This window comes from Schistocerca cancellata, chromosome 3, assembly GCF_023864275.1.
Source record: "Schistocerca cancellata isolate TAMUIC-IGC-003103 chromosome 3, iqSchCanc2.1, whole genome shotgun sequence".
In the NCBI taxonomy this organism is placed as follows: domain Eukaryota; kingdom Metazoa; phylum Arthropoda; class Insecta; order Orthoptera; family Acrididae; genus Schistocerca; species Schistocerca cancellata.
This window is the reverse complement of record NC_064628.1, coordinates 547,774,743-547,800,559: the sequence shown is the minus strand read 5'-3', so window position 1 is coordinate 547,800,559 and position 25,817 is coordinate 547,774,743. Positions and strand designations below refer to the sequence as shown.

Sequence of the window (25,817 nt, the reverse complement as noted above, 5' to 3'; positions counted from 1 at the left end):
TGGAATCGTCAATTTGTTCCATCCTGTTCTAATGACAATGTACTTCTTGTACTATGATGAACATTATGAAATGACGGATGGCACAGCAATGGGCTCACCACTGTCTCCTGCAGTCGAGAATTTCTTCATGGAGCACTTTGAGGAGCAGGCTCTGAATTCTGCAGTGTTGCATCCATCTTGCTTCCTTAGGTTATGTCTATGACGCCTTCCTGATATATCCTCATGGTGAAAGTACACTGCTTCAGTTGAGCGGAAGGCATGGGACTGGCTTGGTCAAACAGTGAACTGAAGCACACTGATTGATGTTAGAATGCCAGTAGTTTTCACCACCCTCTATACAGGAAAGTGGTCCTGACCACATTAATACACGGTCAAAGTTATTTCTGACGACGACCACCTACAGTCTGAACTGCAGCACTTGAGGCACATGTTCGGGGAGAATGGCTACAGCAAAACGGACATTGTAAACGCTTTCAGGTGACATCTAACAAACATGTCTTGTAAACTGGCAGAAACCAAGCCGGCAGCTTTCCTGCCATACTGTGGGGCAACGAGCAGCAAGTTAGGACACATACCACAGAGACATGGGTTGAGACCAGTATTCCGGCCTGCCCCCAAGATACGAGATGTGTTGCGTCCTGTTGAAGACAACATAGCTCTTCGTGGGCCCAGTGTGTATGGTGTCCCTTGCGAGAGTGACAGTATCTATATTGGCCAGACAATTTGCGCAGTTGCAGAGTGTTGTATTGAGCACAAGAGACATATTAAACAAATGGAGTTTGGCGAGTCGGCCGTAGCTGACCATTGCCTTGGAAATGGACACAAAATAACAGTTTGAGAAAATGAGAGTCTTGGCCATGTGTCAATATACTGGGACTACGTTATAAAAGAGGTGGCTGAGATTACAATGAACAGCAACAATTTCAAGAGAGACCAGGACTACACACTGAGTAGGGCACGGGGGTGGGCTCTGGATGTTGAAAGGAAGCAACAGCAGATGCTTAGCGCCTTTAGGGAGGTGGGAGCAGCAGTTCCAAGTGTGGTGCCAGCCTCTCGCACCACTTGACACCACATGATCCCGCAAGCAGGCAGGAGCCACGATGAGCTGCTCACCTCATCTTCTGTGTACATGTTGTTTTGGCCTTCTCTAATTCGTCCAGTGGCCATAATCATAGGTATACATGCAGGAAATAGTGCCAGCCCTGGCAGTCAGTAGTTTTACTCCTGACAATGATGATGGGGCTAGCCATCAAAAGCTCGAGAATTTTATTTGAATTGACGCGGCTTGAGAACCGAGAAGATTTTATTCCCTCTTAGATTGGCGCTCCAACTTGTGTCTTGTGCCCTAGACATGCCCTGGTTGGACGATACATAACTAATCTCTAACTATGGACATTACACACTTCCATCAATAAATGTCTTGCTAATTTGATTTTCTTTCAATTAAAGATGGTAGTTAAATAACAATAATAAAAGTGTGGGACCTCTCCAAAACTCAAGAAAACTGGATATCAAAACTTAGTGAATTGTGGAAATTTAATTTCCATATGGGAAATGGCAACTGTTTCACACATCCAAGTTCTCCTGCCGAAGTGTCAATACTAAAGTATTTTTGGAACAGAGTATACAAGGCCATTTCTTCAATAGAATTACATTCTCACCAAGCAGTCAGAAAGGCATTTCAGTTCAGAAACTGTTGTTAAGGCATTTGGTCAAAGGTTTGATGCAGCTCTCCATGCTTGTCTATCTTATTAAAGTTTCTACAAATTCACACTGCAACTGATGCATGGCACATAGAAACACCCAATAGTAAAGAAGTGTTACTAAATTTTCACCTACCACTCTCCTCCTGTAACAAGAACAGACTTTCCTCCATTATTATTGCTGTTGGTTGTCTTCAGTCCAAAGACTGGTTTGATGTAGCTTTCCAGGCAGTCTATCCCCTGCAAGCCTCTTCATATTTGAAAACTACTGAAACTTCAAGCCTTTGTCTCCCTCTATAAATTTTATCCCTCCCTCACCCCAACTTCCCTCCATTAAGAAATTAACAATTCCTTGATGCCTTCAGGACATATCCTATCAACCTATTCCTTCTTTCAATCAAGTTGTAACTTCTCAATTGGATTCAGATCCTCTTCCTCAGTTATCCAGTTTCACTATTTAATCTGCAGCATTCTTCTGTAGCGCAATATTTTAGAAGCTTCTATGCTCATCTTTTCTGAACTTTATTATCCACATTTAACTCCTGTAAAAGACAAGTATTATGAGAAAATTAAATTTATATTTGATGTTAAATTTCTCTTTTTTTTTTTAGAAATGTGATGCTTGCTATAGCCTGCCTATCTAACATTTTACTTTTTTCCTGTGAGCTTTAGTGCTAGCTTACCATCTGAGATCTGGAAATTCAGAGGTGTTTCTCTTTTCTCCAAAGGTCTCCCATTTTGCTATAGGGGCATTTCCCTTTCCCATAATCAAGTATGATTCTACAGCTCTGCATCTCTCTTCTAGCCATTCTTGTTTTACCATTTTGCCAATCTCATTTTTAGACAAGTTATTTTCTTTAGCCTGGTTCACTCATACATTTCCTCTTTTTAAATTCAAAAGTTGATGTATTATTCAAGGATTTCTACTTGTACTGGGTCTAGTCTATTTGCCTACTTGACCTGACCCTCTGATGGCTTCATTATTCAATACCTCAAAGCTACCTATTTATCTTCTATAGTATTCCTTTCCTGCTTCCTCTGAAACCCTCCACTATCAGTCTCATCTCCTCGATTTTCTTCACTTTTAATCTGCAGTTCATAACCAATAAAATACGGCTGAGTCCACACCTACTCATGGATACACTTTGCCGTCTCATTTCAAAACCTGTGCCTTATCATTAGATAATCAAACTGAAACCTTCTAGTGCCTCCAGGTCTATTCCACATACACAATCTTATGATTTTTAAGACAGGTGTTAGCAATGAGTAAAATGTTCTTTGTGGAAATTTCAATCATGTGACTTTCCCTTTCTTTCATTCTTTTCTCTCAGTCTACATTCTCCTACCATTTTTCCATCATTTCCTTTTCAAGCAATTTAACTGAAGTCCCCCATCACAGTTAAATTTTTTATCTTCTTTAACAATGTGAATAATTTCTTCTATCTTATCAAACATCCTTTCAACATCTTAATCATATTCACAGTTTATTGGCAATTAAACTTATACCATTGTGGTACTGGCTCTGTGTCTACAATATAAACTATGTATCAGTAAATTAAAAATAAATCTAGATTTGCACTAAACTGACCTAGTTTTATGAAGAAAATGTTAAAAATGAACAGCTGGGAAGGGGAAGAAAGTACACCAAAGTAGTATTACCTACTAAAAGGAAAAAATCCTACAGCAGCCCTGAAGGTTCATGGACAAATAATTAAGGTCTAACACAACTAGACTTTAGTCAATCATGGCCCCCAACAATCAATGGCATTTATGAATAGAACCTAGTATGGCAGAAGTTGAGCTGTTAGTCCACCTACATAAGAATATGTTCATAAAAATCTACATTCCATTTCTATACTATGTTTTCTTATAATTCAATAACACTACACATAAAATGTAAAATAAAGCATTTTTGAAAAGAGATTTTACAGTCCCCCCCCCCCCCCCCTCTCCCCACTACTTACCCAAATCTGCATATCTTGTCTTACAAAATGCTCTCCGACCTCCAAAACACAGGTCATATTGCGGAAGATGTGGATCATCATTGCCATGTTCAACAGCTTCATAGGCATCCTTTTTATACATATATGTTACAAACCCATAATTGTCCCTAGAAAATATTTTAATACCATAATTAATTACAATATGGTAGCAATAAAGCTGTAAGATGCATAAAATATTAGTGATGCAAAGAAGCAAATGAGAGTTTGTAGTTAAGAATATAAATGTAATGTTTTGCACCTCTATTAACTCAGTTTGTTAGACATCAGTTTATTGTCCCCAGAACCATAATGTTAAAATTTAGAAATAAGGATATCATAACAGAATTGTAATTTTACTTAGTTCTAGGATACGGAACAAGCAAAGAATAAAATAACTTTCACAACATCTGAGAACATACGTAACAATATTTTTTACAGGTTCAATGGTGTAGATCAGACCTAAAAGCCAAAGAGATTAGATTATAATTTTTAAAATAACTGTTAAGTTTCAAATTTAAAGAGAGCTCTATGAAATTCAACACGAGAATGAGGGATATTACCCTGTAGTTTTCAGGACTGTTTATGTCATCCTCAGAAACAGAAACAACAATTGTGTTCTTCAAGATATTGTGGAATATAATAGCCTGAAAAAACACAGCTTATACGATACGTGAAATGAGTCACTACACTATCAATTATGTGTTTTACGATCAATCTTTGCTATGGAAAATGATCGTATGGCGTCAGTGGCCGGGAGTTCCCAGGCGGGAAGTTCAGCCGCCAAGTGCAAGTCTTATTGAGTGCGCAGCTACATTGGGCGACTTGCGCATCAACAATGGGGATGAAATGATGATGAGGACAGGAAAACTACCAGTCCCCGAGGGGAGAAAATCTCCCACCCCAGCCGGGAATCGAACCCGGGCCCCCGTGCGTGGAATCTTCGCTATGCTGTCGTCTGATTTAGATGATAAGGTGCACAGCCTGGCAATTAACATGTGTCCACCCAAAAGCACTGGGACTGACCAGGCATACACTTAGAACAAATTTCTGTGACAGAAAGTAGCCACATCATTTGCAATTTGAGGAAATACTTCATACAATATAATTCATTGCAGAAGCCTTAAAAATTATATATATTTGAATAAAATATTTACAATTTCTACAAGTGACAACAAGGTAAACACATAAACAAAGCAGATCTTCATCCGTAACATCAAATCATTAAAAATGACAGTCTGCTGGGACAGATAAAGACTGCAAATAAAACCCCTCAACCCTTCAACAACAGCAACAGGATCGTTAAACACAACGAAGATTCCTCACCTGATATTTCCAACCCCAGTAGCAGTAGCATCTCATCATTCTTATTAATAAGAAAAATGTTTTCATTTAATTTGAAAACTATTTTGTCCTTATTCACAGGCTCTACAACAATGTCTTCTAGGGTCATTTCCACTACTGTTCGTATACAGCAGACATCTGAAGCTGTATGTATTCCCCTTCCTCCTAAAGATTTAGACAAGATATTACCACCTCCACTTACAAGTGCTGGATACATCATTACAACAGGACCTGGTGTGGATTCTCCAAACAGACTTTACACCATTCATGCTGTCTCACTCTTCAAAGAGACATCAAAATTAGAACCAGTTTCCTCAGATTCTTTTCTTTTTTGTGTACTTGGCACAGCTTTGGTTACAGGCATACTTTTCTGGCTGATGCTACTCACTAGCAACTTAAGAAATTCAATAGTAACTTCAGTTCACAGGTTTATTCAAAGCAACCATTAAACTTTCAGTCAGTTATGCACACACGTAGCAGAGAGCAGCACAGTCTACAGTTCTCTATATATCACCAACAGATGGTGTTAAAAAGAATCTCTCATTCCCCAACATCCTATCTCAAGGGGGATGGACCAGCTCCACCAGTCACAGATCTTTGTGCCATCCAGCTGCTGGAGAATGAGTCATCTTATTTTATCATCTCGGCAATGCCGCATCTCTTCCACTACTGCTTTTTTACAGAAGTGCTGTGGTTTTTGTCCTCCTGAAATAGAACGACTTCTCCAACTCTTGGTCTTCTTGGGAGTATCCCTTCACCTCATAGTAGCTTCTTAGCAGCAGCAGCAGCAGCAGCAGCAGCAGGTATTCATTTTTCCACCTATGCCGAATGACCTTAGTGATCTATCGCCTTCAATGGAACTCCTTTGCACAATGCTTTCTAGTTGCTGATTCTGACCTACATACCATGGTTATTAGTTTGCTATCATATAGGAAGTGAGCTGGAGTCAATGCCATCTCTCTCTCTCTCTCTCTCTCTCTCTCTCTCTCTCTCTCTCTCTCTATCTCCTTGAGTGACGGGTCTTGAGTTTATTGTGGCTTTTATTCCTATCAGCATGGTGTTTAGGCTCTCTTCACTCACCTGAGAGCGACCAAACACCTTCCTCAAGTGATGCTTGCACAGCCTATCATGAGTTCCCACCAGCTTCCAAAGAAGGGTTGGTCCTCATCACACACTAAGCTCACTGGAAGTTTGTGAGATCATAACAAGGGTAGTTCTGAGGTGCAACTTCCTCCTGATCAATTTTACATGAAAAACTAATGTTTCACATATAATATTGCTCTTTTTTGTGTGTGTGTTATACTTTAAGATATATCAGACACAAATGACGAAATAAATGTTTGGGCTTCTGGGCCCAAAATTTTTTTTAGTGTTTGGCCCTGAAAGTGTTAAGTTTTGACAGAGTCAAATGGTCTGTGATTTAAGAAATTCATCACACATTCTCACTGAAAAGTTATACACTTTGTGTAAAAGGAAATTTACTTTGAAAGTAACGTTTCTCAAACCACTATTCATGATATTTTCCCACTACCTATTAGAAATAGGTAGCAAACAGCCAAGTCCCGCAATCATCTCTGAAAAGACGGACATACACAGACCTGTTAGAAATAGGTTTGTTTGAACAGTTACCAAAGAGCACCAGAAGATAGGCATTACTGCGTGTGCACAGCTATGATGACAAAGGAAGCCCATGTTTGGTGTTTGCTCTGCACATACACCTTTCATTACATTTCTGTTCAGAATTTCTTGTATAGTGTGGCATCACACAATCATGTGCAGCAGTGCGGCGTGTTGTTCAGAGGGGACACACAGAGTTATTGTACTTGGGGGTAATAGTTTTAATCATATCCTATCCAGATATGGAATGCAAAATTAGAAAGCCGTCCTTGGCACAATACTCATCTCAAAACTAGACCCTACAACTCAAAATACCCTAATATTTTGCTATGTGGTGATTTTAACATAGATTTCTCTTTTTTATTTGTACTACGCAATACTATTATGTACAATTTTCAATCTAGTTTATATCCACACAGCGCTGTGAAAAGCTAGTAAGAAAGAATAAGTTTTCCATGACTTTTTCAAACTGTATAAAACTTAACAAGGTTACTTGTGAAGCCAAGAAACTGTACAATTGGCAGTTTATACTCTACTCCGAGAGAAAATATAAAACTGTGGGAAATTAAAATGATAAACCACGATGTGCTGTCAGTCTATAATTTACTGAAGAATTCTGTAAATTTAAGACATAAACAACACATTTGTGTTGTTCATGCCTTAAATAATATCAAGCCTAGCGGAGGTACCAAACAAGTGTTGAAACATGTCTTGTGATCAAAACAAATTGTGTTTAATGGAAGGTAGATACATAAAATTCTGCTGAAGCTTTTCAGTGTGGTTTTCAGAAAGCCACTTTTCTTGGAGTACTATTGCTGCATCACTTCATGTTCGGTTCTTTATTATGGCATAGTGCCATACATTCTAGAAGATGGAAAAGTGCACTTTCAAGTCAGCAAACAATTCAAATAAATTTACTGCCTCTGTGGGGAAGATTTATAAAAGCCATATCTCTTAAACAAACCGACAAAAATAACTTCCTTGTTCTGCAAACCGATTTAATGCTTCATTGCCAATAATGTTGTTGTTGTGGTCTTCAGTCCTGAGACTGGTTTGATGCAGCTCTCCATGCTAATCTATCCTGTGCAAGCTTCTTCATCTCCCAGTACCTACTGCAACCTACATCCTTCTAAATCTGCTTAGTGTATTCATCTCTTGATCTCCCTCTACGATTTTTACCCTCCACGCTGCCCTCCAATACTAAATTGGTGATCCCTTGATCCCTCAAGACATGTCCTACCAACCGATCCCTTCTTCTAGTGAAGTTGTGCCGCAAACTTCTCTTCTCACCAATCCTATTCAATACTTCCTCATTAGTTACGTGGTCTACCCATCTAATCTTCAGCATTCTTCTGTAGCACCACATTTCAAAGGCTTCTAATTCTCTTCTTGTCTAAACTATTTATCGTCCATGTTTCACTTCCATACATGGCTACACTCCATACAAATACTTTCAGAAACGGCTTCCTGACACTTAAATCTATACTCTATGTTATCAAATTTCTCTTCTTCAGAAACGCTTTCCTTGCCATTGCCAGTCTACATTTTATATCCTCTCTACTTCGACCATCATCAGTTATTTTGCTCCCCAAATAGCAAAACTCCTTTACTACTTTAAGTGTCTCGTGTCCTAATCTAATTCCCTCAGCATCACCCGACTTAATTCGACTACATTCCATTATCCTCGTTTTGCTTTTGTTGATGTTCACCTTATATCCTCCTTTCAAGACACTGTTCATTCCGTACAACTGTTCTTCCAAGTCTTTTGCTGTCTCTGACAGAATTACAATGTCATCGGTGAACCACAAAGCTTTTATTTCTTCTCCCTGGATTTTAATACCTAATCCAAATTTTTCTTTTGTTTCCTTTACTGCTTGCTCAATATACACATTGAATAACATCGGGGACAGGCTACAACACTGTCTCACTCCCTTCCCAACCACTGCTTCCCTTTCATGTCCCTCGACTCTTTATAACTGCCATCTGGTTTCTGTAAAAATTGTAAATAGCCTTTCGCTCCCTGTATTTTACCCCTGCCACCTTTAGAATTTGAAAGAGACTATTCCAGTCAACATTGTCAAAAGCTTTCTCTACGTCTAGAAATGCTAGAAATGTAGGTTTGCCTTTCCTTAATCTTTCTTCTAAATTAAGTCGTAGGGTCAGTATTGCCTCACGTGTTCCAACATTTCTACGGAATCCAAACTGATCTTCCCCGAGGTCGGCTTCTATCAGTTTTTCCATTCATCTGTACAGAATTCGCATAAGTATTTTGCACCTGTGACTTATTAAACTGATAGTTCAATAATTTTCACATGTCAACACCTGCTTTCTTTGGGATTGGAATTATTATATTCTTCTTGAAGTCTGAGGGTATTTCGTCTGTCTCATACATCTTGCTCACCAGGTGGTCGAGTTTTGTCAGGACTGGCTCTCCCAAGGCTGTCAGTAGTTCTAATGGAATGTTGTCTACTCCCGAGGCCTTGTTTCGACTCAGGTCTTTCAGTGCTCTGTCAAACTATTCACGCAGTATCGTATCTCCCATTTCATCTTCATCTACATCCTGTTCCATTTCCATAACATTGTCCTCAAGTACAATGCCCTTGTATAGACCCTCTATATACTCCTTCCACCTTTCTGCTTTCCCCTCTTTGCTTAGAACTGGGTTTCCATCTGAGCCCTAGATATTCATACAAGTGGCTCTCTTTTCTCCAAAGGTCTCTTTAATTTTCCTGTAGGCTGTATCTATCTTACCCCTAGTGAGATAAGCCTCTACATCCTTACATTTGTCCTCTAGCCATGCCTGCTTAGCCATTTTGCACTTCCTGTCGATCTCATTTTTGAGATGTTTGTATTCCTTTTTGCCTGCTCCATTTACTGCATTTTTATATTTTCTCCTTTCATCAATTAAATTCAATATTTCTTCTGTTACCCAAGGATTTCTAATAGCCCTCGTCTTTTTACATACTTGATCCTCTGCTGCCTTCACTACTTCATCCCTCAGAGCTACCCATTCGTCTTCTACTGTATTTCTTTCCCTCATTCCTGTCAATTGTTCCCTTATGCTCTCCCTGAAACTCTGTACAACCTCTGGTTTAGTCAGTGTATCCAGGTCCCATCTCCTTAAATTCCCACCTTTTTGCAATTTCTTCAGTTTTGATCTACAGTTCATAACCAATTGATTGTGGTCAGAGTCCACATCTGCCCCTGGAAATGTCTTACAATTTAAAACCTGGTTCCTAAATCTCTGTCTTACCATTATATAATCTATCTGATACCTTTTAGTATCTCCAGGATTCTTCCATGTATACAACCTTCTTTTATGATTCTTGAACCTAGTGTTAGCTATGATTAAGTTATGCTCTGTGCAAAATTCTAACAGACAGTTTCCTCTTTCATTTCTTAGCCCCAATCCATATTCACCTACTATGTTTCTTTCTCTCCCTTTTCCTACTGTCAAATTTCAGTCACCCATGACTATTAAATTTTCATCTCCCTTCACTACCTGAATAATTTCTTTTATCTCATCAAACATTTGTTCAATTTCTTCGTCATCTGCAGAGCTAGTTGGCATATAAACTTGTACTACTGTAGTAGGCATGGGCTTCGTGTCTATCTTGGCCACTATAATACGTTCACTATGCTGTTTGTAGTAGCTTACCAGCACTGCTATTTTTTTTATTCATTATTAAACCTACTCCTGCATTACCCCTATTTGATTTTGTACTTATAACCGTGTATTCACATGACCAGAAGTCTTGTTCCTCCTGCCACTGAACTTCACTAATTCCCACTATATCTAACTTTAACCTATCCATTTCCATTTTTAAATTTTCTAACCTACCTGCCCGATTAAGGGATCTGACATTCCACGCCCCGATCCGTAGAATGCCAGTTTTCTTTCTCCTTATAACGACGCCCTCTTGAGTAGTCCCCGCCTGGAGATCCGAATGGGGGACTATTTTACCTCCGGAATATTTTACCCAAGAGGACGCCATCATCATTTAACCATACAGTAAAGCTGCATGCCCTCGGGAAAAATTACGGCTGTAGTTTCCCCTTGCTTTCAGCCGGTCGCAGTGCCACAACAGCAAGGCCGTTTTGGTTAATGTTACAAGGCCAGATCAGTCAATCATCCAGACTGTTCCCCCTGCAACTACTGAAAAAGCCGCTGCCCCTCTTCATGAACCACACGTTTGTCTGGCCTCTCAACAGATACCCCTCCGTTGTGGTTGCACCTACGGTACGGCTATCTGTATCGTTGAGGCACGTAAGCCTCCCCACCAACGGCAAGGTCCATGGTTCATGGGGAAATAAAATAAAATTGTAAAACAAACTAATAACATATTTTAGTCTTCATTAATTACGCGAATGTGTTTTAATTCATTTGCTAGCTCCCAGCCACAGAAATCCATTTTGCTTTCACTTGACATGAGAGCTGCAGAACAGAAAGAACAGCAAAAATCACTTAACACACATGGGTCACTTTGAGACTACTTCCCACTACAACCCTGACTACTCTGTGCAGAAGTGAATTTTATACATGCAACAGCCACGCTTCTTTTAGTGCGAAGCGGAAGAAGGCACTGCTCATGTGACTTCAGCTCTACGTATGTACATGAGCCTGCTGGAAACTGCTCAAAGTAACCTAACTTAAACAGTTGTGACGCGACACACATCGAAAACAGTTTGCTGTTACAAAGTATTTCGTAGTTTTTGTCCTAAAGCCTTTGTCACATTTTGCTGTCAGCAGACACTTGTGTGCCCACTGTGTTTTGTTGTTCTTAACAGAGCATTTTCCTTGCAATGTAAGTTTTATATTGGTGGTTTTCTTCATTTATGTTTTATTCTGCACTAGTGCGTTAAAGTAAAATTCTTTATTGGAGCATCAGTTCTTACCAGTCGACACTACAAATCCAGCAGGACAATAGACGTCCACATTCGGCTCCTTTGACACAATGTACTCACCCTGGTGTACAACAAATGCTCTAGCCAGCAAGATCACTGATCTTTCTTCACCTGAGCACATGCGGGACATTTAACTCATAACTATGACGATGAAAAACTCCTGGAATTTTTGATGTTTCTACGCCTACAGAGGAAGTCAGACACTGTTAGGAGTGCCTGCAGGAAACCTTAGAAGAGCTGATTAAACTCGGTGATTAGATACAGGATCTGCCAGATGCCACGGAACATGAGGCTGACATAGAAGCTTGTGAAGACTACACTGAAAAATGCATAAATGCACCATCCGAAAGGTGAAAGGGCTTTTAGGAGAAGCACATTCAGCACATAGAACTACAGATGATACACATTTGTCAATATCAGCAGCTCACCAGCACAATTATGTAGATATCAAGTTGCCTACCCAAATGCATCCCTTCTCACGTGACATAGAAGCATGGTCACGATTCTGGGAGCAGTTCACAGCCTCCATAGACAAAAATCCAAAGGCCGTGCCTATGAACAAGCACATACTCCTCCGTGGATATTTAAATCAGGATTCAGTCAATAAGATTGCTGTTAAAGCTGGCACATATGAACAGACGAAACAAATTTTGTAATCCGTTTATGGGGATAAGAACAGGATTATAGAAAGCCACACTGACTTCTTAGAGAACCTTAATTCTCCTACTTCAAGCAGTCCACAGACTGTCAACACCACTTACATGGATTGCCTAAAGCAGATTCAAGCTCTAAGAGCACTAGGAGAGGATGTGGATTCTTATGGGAGAGTGTGTGTCCCCAAACTGCTACATGCATTCCCAGAAGAAATTTGCAGAACCCGGCTTATTCATGCAAGAATCCAAAATATCCACAACGGGAATCTCATACATCTCATAGAGTTCCTCAGTGAGGAGGTGGAGGGAATCACCACCACACACACACACACACACACACACACACACACACACACACACACACACACACACAATATGTGGAGATATTGTTCTACAAGACAATTATGTACCCATAGCACCTACCTTCCATATGAAAGTTAAAACATTGGCTGGCAAGAAGAAGAAAGAACAAAATTCAGACCCTCTCTGTCTATATCGCGAACAAAGCGAGTGCTGGAGTCAAGATTGCTGATAGGTTGCGAACTTACAGGCTAGAATACATGCTTTGAAGAAAATGCATCCCTGCTTCTTACACCTTAGATATCGTCACAGCAGAACTCAGTACTTTAAACGGGGAAAGACATCCTGCTTGTGTCAGTATCAAACGACCAACTGGTAGGAGTAAATTGACATGTGCCAGCTTGGACACAGGAGTCAGTCATGTTTTATACACTATTCATTGATAGAATCTCCCACTCAATGTCACTAGAACCACAGCTCTGGAGATGATAACATTTGAACTGTCGTGCACTTCTGCTCTCTCAAGGAGAAAAGTTCATTTTGATAGGATGGGATGGGATATTCCACCAATGCCCATGCATCAGTTACAGCTTTCAAAGGCATGAATAAACCCTTGTGTCAATTGACAGTATCACAAGTTGTAGGAGCCATGGCCTTGACGGAGGATATAAACCTGGCAGACCCAAGAGGAGACACTGAATGGATTGTTACTGGGAAATTGTGATTCTGAAACAACCAATTAAGATCTCACATTCATTCTTCATTCAGGGAAGCTACAATGAGATGTAAAAATACCAGGAATATTTTCATTTGTGAGAAAACTGAGAAAAATGACTCATTAAATGCGTGGCATTTGAGCATAATTTGGTCCACTTGTGTCACAGTTTGTACATACGCTGCACCTTTGTTAGTCACCCCATAACGGGATGGCTATTGCTGCTAAGTGATGGTGCTGCTGTGCAGTATTCACCATTAGCAACCCTAAGGAGTGCTTGTTCTTGCTAAAAGATGGCACTGCAGTCTACTAATACTTTAGCAGTCACTTTTTACTATGTAAATATTACACCAAATGCACAATATTGCTTTGCCATGAGCAAGCATGCACCAAGTAACACTATATAAACACAGAATCAGTCAGTAGGATCCTTTGGAGTTTAGTACAGCAATGTTACGACTTATCTGCGTGTGCTGAAATGTAGTGTGGCATGATCGTATTTTGAGATTTAAGTCACTCAAAATCTTCTCCATTGATGTTGAATTCTCTCGAATGTGCAATAGCACTAAATCTCTTCATATATTCCTGAATTTCAATATCAAAATGTTGCTACTCATTAGTATTTAAAGGAATTCAACAGTAACTTCATCTCACAGATGTATTCACAGCATCCATTACAGTTTCAGTCAGTTATATACACGCGTTGCAGAGGACAGCCTACAGTTTCGTATACAACAACAACAGATGGTGCAAGAGTCTCCTTTTCCCCCAACACTGGCTCTCCTGATTTTGGCTTACTCTGTTTTTGTTTGAGGCTTTTCTTAATCAGCAGTCAAGTATACTGCTGGAGATGTGGTTTCCTTTGGTTTTGCTGATGCAGGGAAAGGGTGGCAACCTGTGGTACACAGCTGTGTGGGTGGTGGCTGGACAGTACGCGACAGTGTGTCACTTTCAGACATGAACTGTATCATATTTTGGAATGGAGTGTATCATATCACATAGACTTTGTTTTATTGGTAGAATACCGGGGAAGTGCAATTAAGGAGATTGTTACAAATCTTTCGTGCAACTGGTTCAAGAATATAGCATATGGGACCTGTACCATATAGGACTAACACGAGACACTGAACGTATACAGAGAAGGGCAGAATGAATGGCACAGATTTGTTTAATCTGTGGGACAATGTCACAGAGATACTGAAGGAAAAAGTTTCAAGAACCAGTTTTAAATTATGGCTATAGGAACATACTACAACCCCTATGAATCACAGACTTAAGGATTGTGATGATAAATTTAGAATAATTACTGCACACACATACATGTTCAAACAATCATTCTTCCTGCACTCCGATACATGAATGGAACAGGAAGAAACCCTAATAACTGGTATAATGAAACTTATCCTCTTTCATGCACCTCATGGTGGTTTGCAGAGTGTAGATGTAGACATAGATATTTAAGGATTATATTGTCTGCTTGATAATTATCGCCATATAATCAATGTGTCAATAATGAAGATAAAGCACAATTTTATGTGTATGTAACATGAATTTGCAGAAGTCAGTATTTTTGGAAATGTGGAAAGAGCAGTTTGCCACAAAGTGAAGTTTCTAACTGAGAAACAAACTATGATTAACTCGTCTTAAACAATGGCAGTGTAACTAATAATAGGAACATTTGTGATAGGAACTTTTTTCCTTATCAATGGATTTGGTGTACCACTTTTTGATCAGTTAACCATATATTATGATTCCTAGACCATCAGTACTGCATAAATCATTGAGCCAATAAAAACACTCATTTATGTAAACTGACTACGAAAAATGTGTGTTCAAAAAATTTACTGAAAAATCATCTTTGGCTTAAAGGGCTTTCAGTCAAATTTATCTTTTGCACATACCCATGTTCTCGGAAGTGAACGCTTATGTCAATAATTGGACCAAATACTTCAAAACGTTTCCGCAACTGAGCCTTCGATGTTCCTTCATCAATGCGCCCAACATAAATGACTCGGCGTTCCTCAACTTGACGCTGTTTTTCACGGTCACTTATCTGGGAGATGTTTCTGCAGCGTGGTCCACGGAATGGAGAACGTGACCTGCCGAGAGCAAACAAACATGAACAGTTTTTGATTGATGTTACAGTACCAACAATAGTTTTTCTTCCTATGAGTAATATAAGCATGAAAAACACACAAAACATGTTGGATAAATACCAAGGAGAAAAAAATTCAAACAGTGTTTCACAAGACAAAATAATTTCACAAATGTAGTAGTTCTGATTCTGCCACTGCAAATGCTAAAAATGGCAAACAATGACCCAACATATGAAACCAAGGCAGCCACTGTGAAATTCACCACGCAATTTAGGAAAACTGTGGTAAACCTAAACCTGGATAACTGAAAGAGAATGTGAACTGTGGTCTGTCTGAAAGTGAGTCTCAGTGTGTTAACTACTGTGCCACTTCATATGGTGATTTTGTTTAGTTACATTAACGGAGTGATCAGAATCCAAATTAGAACATATAAATACACTCTAATCACAAACTTGTGTGTTGGAAATTAATATACAGCTTAGCATTTACTTAATACTTTTTCACTTTATATCACGTACTACAGACTCGGGTTAATTCAAAGAAAGCATCGAAATGTGATACACCACTATTTAGCAGTTGTTTTGTTCAACTAATGACACGGAAAAGTCATTATAAATTAGTTCTGTGCAAAAATTTCCAGAATATTTGTAATTTTGCGCTGATAGTGTGTTGAAGCGAAATGTGGTTGGCATCACTGCACACACCTGTGTCTAATGTGTAACTGCCACAAGGTTCATTTTTGTATGCCTGTTAGTTATTGTTTGATGCTGTGTAGAGTAGAACGTTGTGTCGCATAGTTAGCAAATTTCGAAATGGCAGAGTTAGTGGCACAACGCGTCAGCATTAAATTTTGCATGGAACTCAAGAAAACCTCTACGGAGACACACCAAATGATGCAGGAAGCCTACAGTGATGAATGCTTGAGCTGCACTGCGTTACCAATGGTTTACATGGTTTAAAAATGGGCGGATGAAAGTTAAGGATGGTCCTCATTGAGCAGTTCTTTCGATGTCTACCGACAACGCACATGTCAGGAATGTCAACGAGACTGTGTGTGTAAATGGAAGGCTGAATGTCTGAGAGATTGCAGAAGAATGTAACACTTCAGCTGGATCATGTCATAAAATCCTGACACAGCATCTTTGAATGCATTGTGTTGCCACCAAGTTCGACCCAAGGTGTATGAGTCAAGACCACAAGACCTTCACCTCCTAATCTGAGCTTTTGGATAGCACAAATGAGAATGAGATGTTCCTTAAGAGAATCATAACACGTGATGAGACATGGATCTACGGTTATGATATTGGGACGGTGAAAGGACGAAGATCTGTACTGATAGACGAGATAAAAGATGATCTGCAGATGGTGCTTCACGCGATTCAGCAAGAGGCGTACTAAAACCGCTTCCAGAAGTGAAAATGACATAGGGAGCGGTGTATTAACTGTGTAGGAAAGTATTTTGAAGGAGACCATGCACAATAAGTAAAAGGTAAGTGTAGAAAAATGTTGTGGACAAAGTTGCAAATTTTTTTGAACAGACGTTATATAAGACAAGAACACTATACTTTCTCCTTCCACAAAATGTACTGAAATAAGTTGTCACTGTCTGGTTCATTATGCAAATATAACAATAAACATTTCTAAAATGTACTATGTGATCCAAAGTATCTGGACACCCCCAAGAACATACATTTTTCACATTAGGTGCAGTGTGCTGCCACCTACTGCTAGGTCCATCAGCGACCTCAGTAGTCATTAGACATTGTGAGAGAGCAGAATGAGGCACTCCGCAGAACTCATGCACTTCGAACATGGTCAGGTGATTGGGTGTCACTTGTCACACATCTGTAAGCAAGATTTCCACACTCGTAAACACCCCTAGGTCGACTATTTCCAATGTGATAGTGAAGTGGAGATGTGAAGGGACACGTACAGCACAATAGCGTACAGGCTGACCTCGTCTGTTGACTGACAGAGACCGCCAACAGTTGAAGAGGGTTGTAACCTGAAATACACAGACAACTATCCAGACCATCACACAGGAATTCCAAACTGCATCAGGATCCACATCAAGTACTATGACATTTAGGTAGGAGGTCAGAAAACTCGGATTTCATGGTCGAGCAGCTGCTCTTAAGCAACACATCTCGCTGGTTAATGCCAGACGACGTCTCACTTGGTGTAAGGAGCATACACACTGGATGACTGAACAGTCGAAAAACATTGTGCGGAGTGACAAATCATGGTACACGATGCGGCGATCCGATGGCAGGGTGTAGGTATGGCGAAAGCCCAATGGATGTCATCTACCAGCGTGTCTAGTGCAAGCAGTGAAATTAGGAGGCGGTGGTGTTATGGTGTGGTCACGTTTTTCAAAGAGGGGACATCCACCCCTTGTTGTTTTGCATGGCACTATCACAGCACAGGCCTGCACTGATGTTTTAAGAACATTCTTGCTTCCCGCTGTTGAAGAGCAATTTGGGGATGGTGATTTGCATCTTTCAACATGATCAAGCACCTGTTCATAATGCATGGCCTTTGGCGGAGTGGTTACATGACAATAACATCCCTGTAATGGACTGGCCTGCCCAGAGTCCTGACCTGAATCCTATAGGACATCTTTAAGATGTTTTGGAACGCCGACTTCGTGGCAGGTCCCACGGACTGACATCAATACCTCCCCTCAGTGCAGCACTCTGTGAGGAATTGAGATTTTCTTTTTCCATCACAAATAGCCATAAAGCAGTAGGTTTTACATCAAACTTCCAGAATTGTGATTTTTCATTAAAACACACTCTGTGCCATTCCCCAAGAAACCTTCCAGCACCAGATCGAACATATGCCTGTGGGAAGCTGTCATCAAGGCTAAGAGTGGGCCAATGGTGTATTGAATTCCAGCATTACCAATGGAGGGCACCACGATCTTGTAAGTCATTTTCAGCCAGGTTTCCAGATACTTTTGATCGCATAGGGTATATCCGTAACTAAAATAACTGTATTAACTTTTCATTTTTCTTTATGCAAACAATTATCTACAGCAATTGTAATCACCCTGCTTCCTACCACTAGTGGGCATTCCAGTTTTCATGGAGGGGGATGAGCAGTAAGTGCTTTAAAAACATTAAGTTTCCAAAACATTTTGACATAAAGGATTTCATGCATGATTATTACTGTATCCTTCAACCTGCTGTAAATCGGCTTCATAAATTTGATAAAGTAAAGTTACTTATCTACTCTATAAATCACCATTAATGTGGAACCAATTGGGGGTTAGAAAATTTAATTACAAATAGAGATAAAAAAGAGTGTGGTTGGTAAAACAGTTGACTACCAAAATAACCTACAGGAACTGATTTGGTACAACAGCTTGCATTTGACCTCAGTATGGTGAGCCACAGTATTGGAGAGTCAATGGAGAACAGACACGTGCATAATCTGTAAAATATTGGGTTTATTATTATCCACTACAGAGAGAACTATGTTCCAGCTCAGAGTTGTGAAATAAGCAGGAAACAAAATATTAACATTCCTGAGAAATGAGATATATTTTGATGTGGAGGGCCCTTGTCAATAGAAAGTGCAATCCTTCTTAGTGTACTCAAATATTGGCATACTAATTCCGAAGTAATCTTGTAAAAACGTTTGTAGTCATCCAGTCAATTCTAATGCAACCTTAACTGTAAAGTCTTTTTTATGCTCACAAAAAATGTGATTCAAAACTTCCAGGTTAGTAAAGACAGTAAGTTTTTCTTTGCATCAATCTTAACACTCGAAAGTGCTGTCAACCTTTTTTTTCCCTTTTATCTCCACCATTTACAATAGGAAGTACCCCAGGAGTGGTGTCAACTTTTTGAAACCACCTACATGAAAGTATATGTTAGGATCATGGGTATCAGATCTGGCAGCCATTGACCCTCGTGGGCTCTTGTAAACAAGCAACTGACAAAAAAATAATTTGAGATTTTTTTATGATTATCTAAAGCCTTAATATCAGCAGCGATTTCTAATTGATGCTTTAGCCTGGCAGTTAAACTATGTGGCTGGTATCCTGAAGGCTGCGAGGTTAAAATCCTATTGGGTGTACACCTTTATTATTTTATCTTTACTGAAATGACTGATCATTATTTATTCAATATTTAAAATTATGTGGACAAAGAGTCTAAATGACAAAATAATGAAACAAAGAAAAAATTGAGAGCAAATAAAGAGAGTTAATATGTTGATTAAAATGACACAACTAGACATTAGAATTGAAAAAACATCATGTTCAAACAAATCAATTAATAAAAATGATGACCATTCATTTTGATAAAAATGTAAAAAAGAATCAGTCTGCACCCAACAGGATTTGAACCTGCAACCTTCAGCATACTAGGGAAATTACCACTAGATTTTGGCATTGTTTGGAAATCAATACTAATTTCAAAACTCTAGTGATTCACCAAGAAATTATGAATTTTCCTTTTTGTCACTGCTCACAAACAAGGACTCTCCTTCATGGTGAATGGCTGCAGGGTATGGTCCCTGGTACCTATCCCACACCACCGTATACATTGTTTCAAGAAGTCAGTCTCTCGCCTGGGAACCTCTCCTTGTTATTGGTGCCTCTTCTGGAGCATGTTTCTTGGATGTGTAAATTATCAAAGACCCCAGTTTCATGAAAGCTGAAAATATTCATGGATTCTTAGCCTTGAATGGGCAAGGCCAAGTATTGCTCGCCCTTTATTCCACAGGTCTGCATTCTCTACTTAAGTTTATAAAATTTTTCGAACTGACCTAACAAGACACAAAGTATGATATGCTCTAGTCTTTCATGCTGTACATTTTATCCTATAACTTTCCATTACTTGAAATCATTTCAGGAAGATGGTTATACACTTTGAATGACAAGTACATTTTTCCTCACTCCCAACCCCCTCTCCGTCCTCCCCACCATTGCATTTTGCACATAAAAGAAACATCCAGAATTGTGATTTTTCATTAAAACACACAAAATAAGCACCAAAACACATTTCTTTGCAGTTTTGAGCAAATTACGATTGAGATTGTCTTTTTCCATCACAAATAGCGATAAAGCAGTAGGTTTTACATCAAAAGGAATATTTAGTTTCTAGGCGTTCAGAAAGACAGTAAGCTGTTGTGAAAAGCCCACGTTCAGGATCTTGTTCAAAGATTTAATACTGCCATTTTTACTATTCAAACGGTATCAGAAGTGAGTGATTGTTTGACAAGAAAATTAGTCTACTTTGCTGATTTTCATTCGCTTGTCGTACGGTATTATATTTTGGGGTAACTCTTCCCATTCTAAAAGGATATTTTTGGCTCAGAAACGACGGTTCGGGCAAGAAGTGGTGTAAGTTCACGAACCTCTTGTCGACCCCTGATCACGAGTCTGGGTACTTTGACATTGGCTTCTCTCTCTCTCTCTCTCTCTCTCTCTCTCTCTCTATAATATATATATAGAGATATTCCTTACTGTCATTTCTTGTTAACAATATTAGCTTATTCCCAAGAATAAGCAACTCTTGTGCAAAAAAGTGTGCAGTATACTGCTGCATCCATTTTCAATAAGCTACCAATCGAATTCAAAAATTTTAGCAATAATCCACGTGCTTTCAAATTGAAACCAAAGAGTTTCCTCATGGGTCACTCCTTCTATTCTGTCGAGGAGTTCCTTGAAAAATTAAGCTGATTCTTATTGTATTGTTGATTGCATTTACTTAAACTTATGGAGTGACTTTTTTCGGGTTCCTAAACATTTTATTTTTATCTGTTATTACTTTTATGTTGTAATTTTATGTACTGACATGTTCCATGACCTTGAAGATTTGCTCCTCAATTTGATCCTATGGAACTTGACGCGTAAATAAAATAAAAAACAACCATAAAATTACAACACACCACAAAAGAATTACCCAGATGGGATGGAAATCTGTAGATGTGGTGTACATGTACAGACAATCAAACAACTACAATTTCAGAAAAACTGGATGGTTTATTCAAGAGAACGAGCTTCACAAATTGAGGAAGTCAATAATGTGTTGGTCCACATTTGGCTCTTGCGCAAGCAGTTATTCGGCTTGGCACTGACTGGTGGAGGCTGAGGGATATCGTGCCAAATTCTGTCTGACTGGAGCATCAGATTATGAAAATTCTGAGCTGATTGAAGGGTCCTGCCCATAATGCTCCATATATTCTCAATTGGGGAGAGATCTGGCAACCATGCTGGCCACAGTAGGGTTTGACAAGCACAAATACAAGCTATAGAAACTCCCGCTGTGTGTGAGAAGACATTACTTGCTGAAATGAAAGCCCAGGATGGCTTGCCACAGAGGGCAACAAAATGGGGCACAGAATATCAACAACATACCACTGTGTTGTAAGGTTGCTGCGGATGACAACCGAAGGGTTACTGCTATGAAATGAAATGGCACCCTGGGCCATCACTCCTGGATGTCGCGCTGTATGGTGGGCAACAGTCAGGTTGGTATCCCACCGCTTTCCAGGGCGTCTCCAAACACACCTTCACTGGTCATCAGGTCTCAATTCAAAGCAGCATACATTAATGAAGAGGCCTGCTTCAAACTGAGCCCTGATAACCAGCGAAGACCTATCTGGAGATGCCCTGGACAGTGGCAGGACATAAACCTGACTGTCACCCGGCATACGTGAGTGATGGACTGGGATGCCAATTTACTCAATAGCAGGACCTCTTTGGCTGACATCTCATCTGCAGCATCCTTACAGCACAGTGATACATCAACAATATTCTACATCCCATTTTGTTGCCACACACACAATGTGTGTGTGTGTGTGTGTGTGTGTGTGTGTGTGTGTGTGTGTGAGAGAGAGAGAGAGAGAGAGAGAGAGAGAGAGAGAGTGAAATGAAGTTACTTCCTGAAATAAGGGAAAAATTTTAATCCTAAGATGGAAAGACAAAAGGGACGTTTACATGCTAAGATCAAGATACAGAGGTGACATGATATACAAACAGAAGAGGAAGAGAAAAACACAAACCAGGAGCAGTACTTGACTACAGTAAGAACAAGTTTGATGTCAATCTCAGTGACCATCATTGGGACAGGTGGAGGACAAAGCTATCATTCCATCTCATCCTGATTGCAACTTCAAATGTACATGTGCTGCACATGCAAGTGACAAACAAAAAAATTGGAACAGCCATTTCATTTCTGCTGCTTGCAAAGACTAATCACCAAATACCCATTCCAACAGGGAAGAAGAAGGCACAGAAAACATGTAGAGTGTGCTCAGAGAGGGGCAAGAAGGAAGGAAGAGTCACCAGAAACAAGTATACTTTATTTCACTGTGTGGTAAGCAAAGTGAGGTTTTCTGTGCAACCCTGCTTCCAGTTATACCACTCATTCAAAAAATAACTATTTGAAACAAAAAATCATTCGCAGAAATTTAACAGTTACAATCTCTGTACACAAATACATGAACTCCACCATTTATATAAATAAACAGTATACAATATGCAAAAACATTTTTTTCGTATCAGAAAACAGCTTCTTTAGTTTTGTGGTGATGACAGGTTACAAAACATGGCAACATAAATGACACGTATTTGAAGAAGAAAGAATAAACTTTATTTTGGTCAAAGTAAAACATATTTATGAGTATTCCTGAATCTGTACCATACGGACGAAGTACTGTACAAATGGCTGGCACTGAGTGAAGGAGACAGAGAAAACAGGCTGGCACTGAGTAAGTCGATTTTCATATATGCATGGCCCTCAGATTGATAATCATAATACTTGAAAATAAGCTTTCTTTCTTTCTTTTTTTTTTTATCTAAATTCAAAGGGATAGGTAAGCTGAAAATGTAAATGCCATTTTATAACAGTAGATTCAAAAATGAAGGAAATGAACTCCTGGACTTGTTATGTACTTCAAACTTTCATTACGGCTACGTTCAAAAAGAACAACAGGAGGTTCTCCCATGGGATATGTGGGAATAATACAACCGAGGAATAGATTTGGAGGAGGATCGTGGCTTGCCTTGCCACAAAGTGAAGTCACTGATCTCATTGAAAAGCATTAACATGAAATTACATCAAGTAGTTCAATTCAATTTACATATATTTCTATAACAAGGTAAGCCAGAACCTGTTACAAAAACTGTTTCCCCATTTCGCAGCCTGGAACAAAGTTTCATTTGGCATAACATATTTACACACTAATGACACTGATCGAAACAATTAACACTTTACTGAAGTCTACACACGAAAAGGCTGGCAAGTACTTTAGGAAGTGGGCAGCATGAAAGACCTGCCAAGAAGTAGAAGGAAAACAGAAAATGTATAGCAAATATGCAGAAGTATCTACTATTAGACTTCATAATAAATAATGCAAAACCTGAGGTATTGAACACTGTAATGAATATTGTTAAGTGATCAAATTAATGTCACTGAAGGCATTCTCACCATAAAACACAAAAGGAAGGGGGAGTGAATTTTGTTGGGCCTGGTGGTTGAGGATGTATGAATTATCAAATTATCTTGGGCATTACTCCATCTACGTGCTAAAATATTCAATGTTATGACTGCCAATGTTTCTGCGAACTTAGTTTACAAGGCAGAAAACAAAGCAATCACTTGCTCAAATATAAACCTTTTTAAAAATTGTTGTTGTTGTTGTCTTCAGTCCTGAGACTGGTTTGATGCAGCTCTCCATGCTACTCTATCCTGTGCAAGCTTCTTCATCTCCCAGTACCTACTGCAACCTACATCCTTCTGAATCTGCTTAGTGTATTCATCTCTTGGTCTCCCTCTACAACTTTTACCCTCAACGCTGCCCTCCAGTACTAAATTGGTGATCCGTTGATGCCTCAGAACATGTCCAACCAAACGATCCCTTCTTCTAGTGAAGTTGTGCCACAAACTTCTCTTCTCCCCAATTCTATTCAATACCTCCTCATTAGTTATGTGATCTACCCATCTAATCTTCAGCATTCTTCTGCAGCACCGCATTTCGAAAGCTTCTATTCTCTTCTTGTCTAAACTATTTATCGTCCATGTTTCACTTCCATACATGGCTACACTCCATACAAATACTTTCACAAACGACTTCCTAACACTTAAATCTATACTCGATGTTAACAAATTTCTCTTCTTCAGAAATGCTTTCCTTGCCATTGCCAGTCTACATTTTATATCCTCTCTACTTTGACCATCATCAGTTATTTTGCTCCACAAATAGCAAAATTCCTTTACCACTTTAAGTGTTATCATTTCCTGATCTAATTCCCTCAGCATCACCTGACTTAATTCAACTACATTCCATTATCCTCGTTTTGCTTTTGTTGAAATTCATCTTATATCCTCCGTTCAAGACACTGTCCATTACGTTCAACTGCTCTTCCAAGTCCTTTGCTGTCTCTGACAGCATTACAATGTCATCGGTGAACCACAAAGTTTTTATTTCTTCTCCCTGGATTTTAATACCTACTCCAAATTTTTCTTGTTTCCTTTACTGCTTGCTCAATATACACATTGAATAACATCGGGGACAGGCTACAACCCCGTCTCACTCCCTTCCTAACCACTGCTTCCCTTTCATGTCCCTCGACTCTTTATAACTGCCATCTGGTTTCTGTAAAAATTGTAAATAGCCTTTCGCTCCCTGTATTTTACCCCTGCCACCTTTAGAATTTGAAAGAGACTATTCCAGTCAACATTGTCAAAAGCTTTCTCTACGTCTAGAAATGCTAGAAACGTAGGTTTGCCTTTCCTTAATCTTTCTTCTAAATTAAGTCGTAGGGTCAGTATTGCCTCACGTGTTCCAACATTTCTACGGAATCCAAACTGATCTTCCCCGAGGTCGGCTTCTATCAGTTTTTCCATTCATCTGTACAGAATTCGCATTAGTATTTTGCACCTGTGACTTATTAAACTGATAGTTCGATAATTTTCACATGTCAACACCTGCTTTCTTTGGGATTGGAATTATTATATTCTTCTTGAAGTCTGAGGGTATTTCGTCTGTCTCATACATCTTGCTCACCAGGTGGTCGAGTTTTGTCAGGACTGGCTCTCCCAAGGCTGTCAGTAGTTCTAATGGAATGTTGTCTACTCCCGAGGCCTTGTTTCGACTCAGGTCTTTCAGTGCTCTGTCAAACTATTCACGCAGTATCGTATCTCCCATTTCATCTTCATCTACATCCTGTTCCATTTCCATAATATTGTCCTCAAGTACATCACCCTTGTACAGACCCTCTATATACTCCTTCCTGGGTTTCCATCTGAGTTCTTGATATTTATACAAGTGGTTCTCTTTTCTCCAAAGGCCTCTTTAATTTTCCTATAGGCAGTATCTATCTTACCCCTAGTGAGATAAGCCTTTACATCCTTACATTTGTCCTCTAGCCATGCCTGCTTAGCCATTTTGCACTTCCTGTCGATCTCATTTTTGAGACGTTTTTATTCCTTTCGGCCTGCTTCATTTACTGCATTTTTATATTTTCTCCTTTCATCAATCAAATTCAA

General features: G+C 39.4%; 1 protein-coding gene across 6 annotated transcripts in view; it reads right to left on the bottom strand.

Moving 5' to 3' along the window:
• LOC126175387 (mucin-5AC) overlaps positions 1–25,817 on the bottom strand; it is a 182,522-nt gene that overhangs the window by 66,332 nt on the left and 90,373 nt on the right. For all 6 annotated transcript variants that reach the window (XM_049922165.1, XM_049922163.1, XM_049922166.1 and 3 more), the window contains 2 exons: positions 15,118–15,315; positions 3,668–3,813 (listed from right to left, as the gene is read on the bottom strand). In XM_049922165.1, the coding sequence (XP_049778122.1) occupies positions 3,668–3,813; positions 15,118–15,315 (344 nt within the window). The remainder of the gene's footprint in view (positions 1–3,667; positions 3,814–15,117; positions 15,316–25,817) is intronic.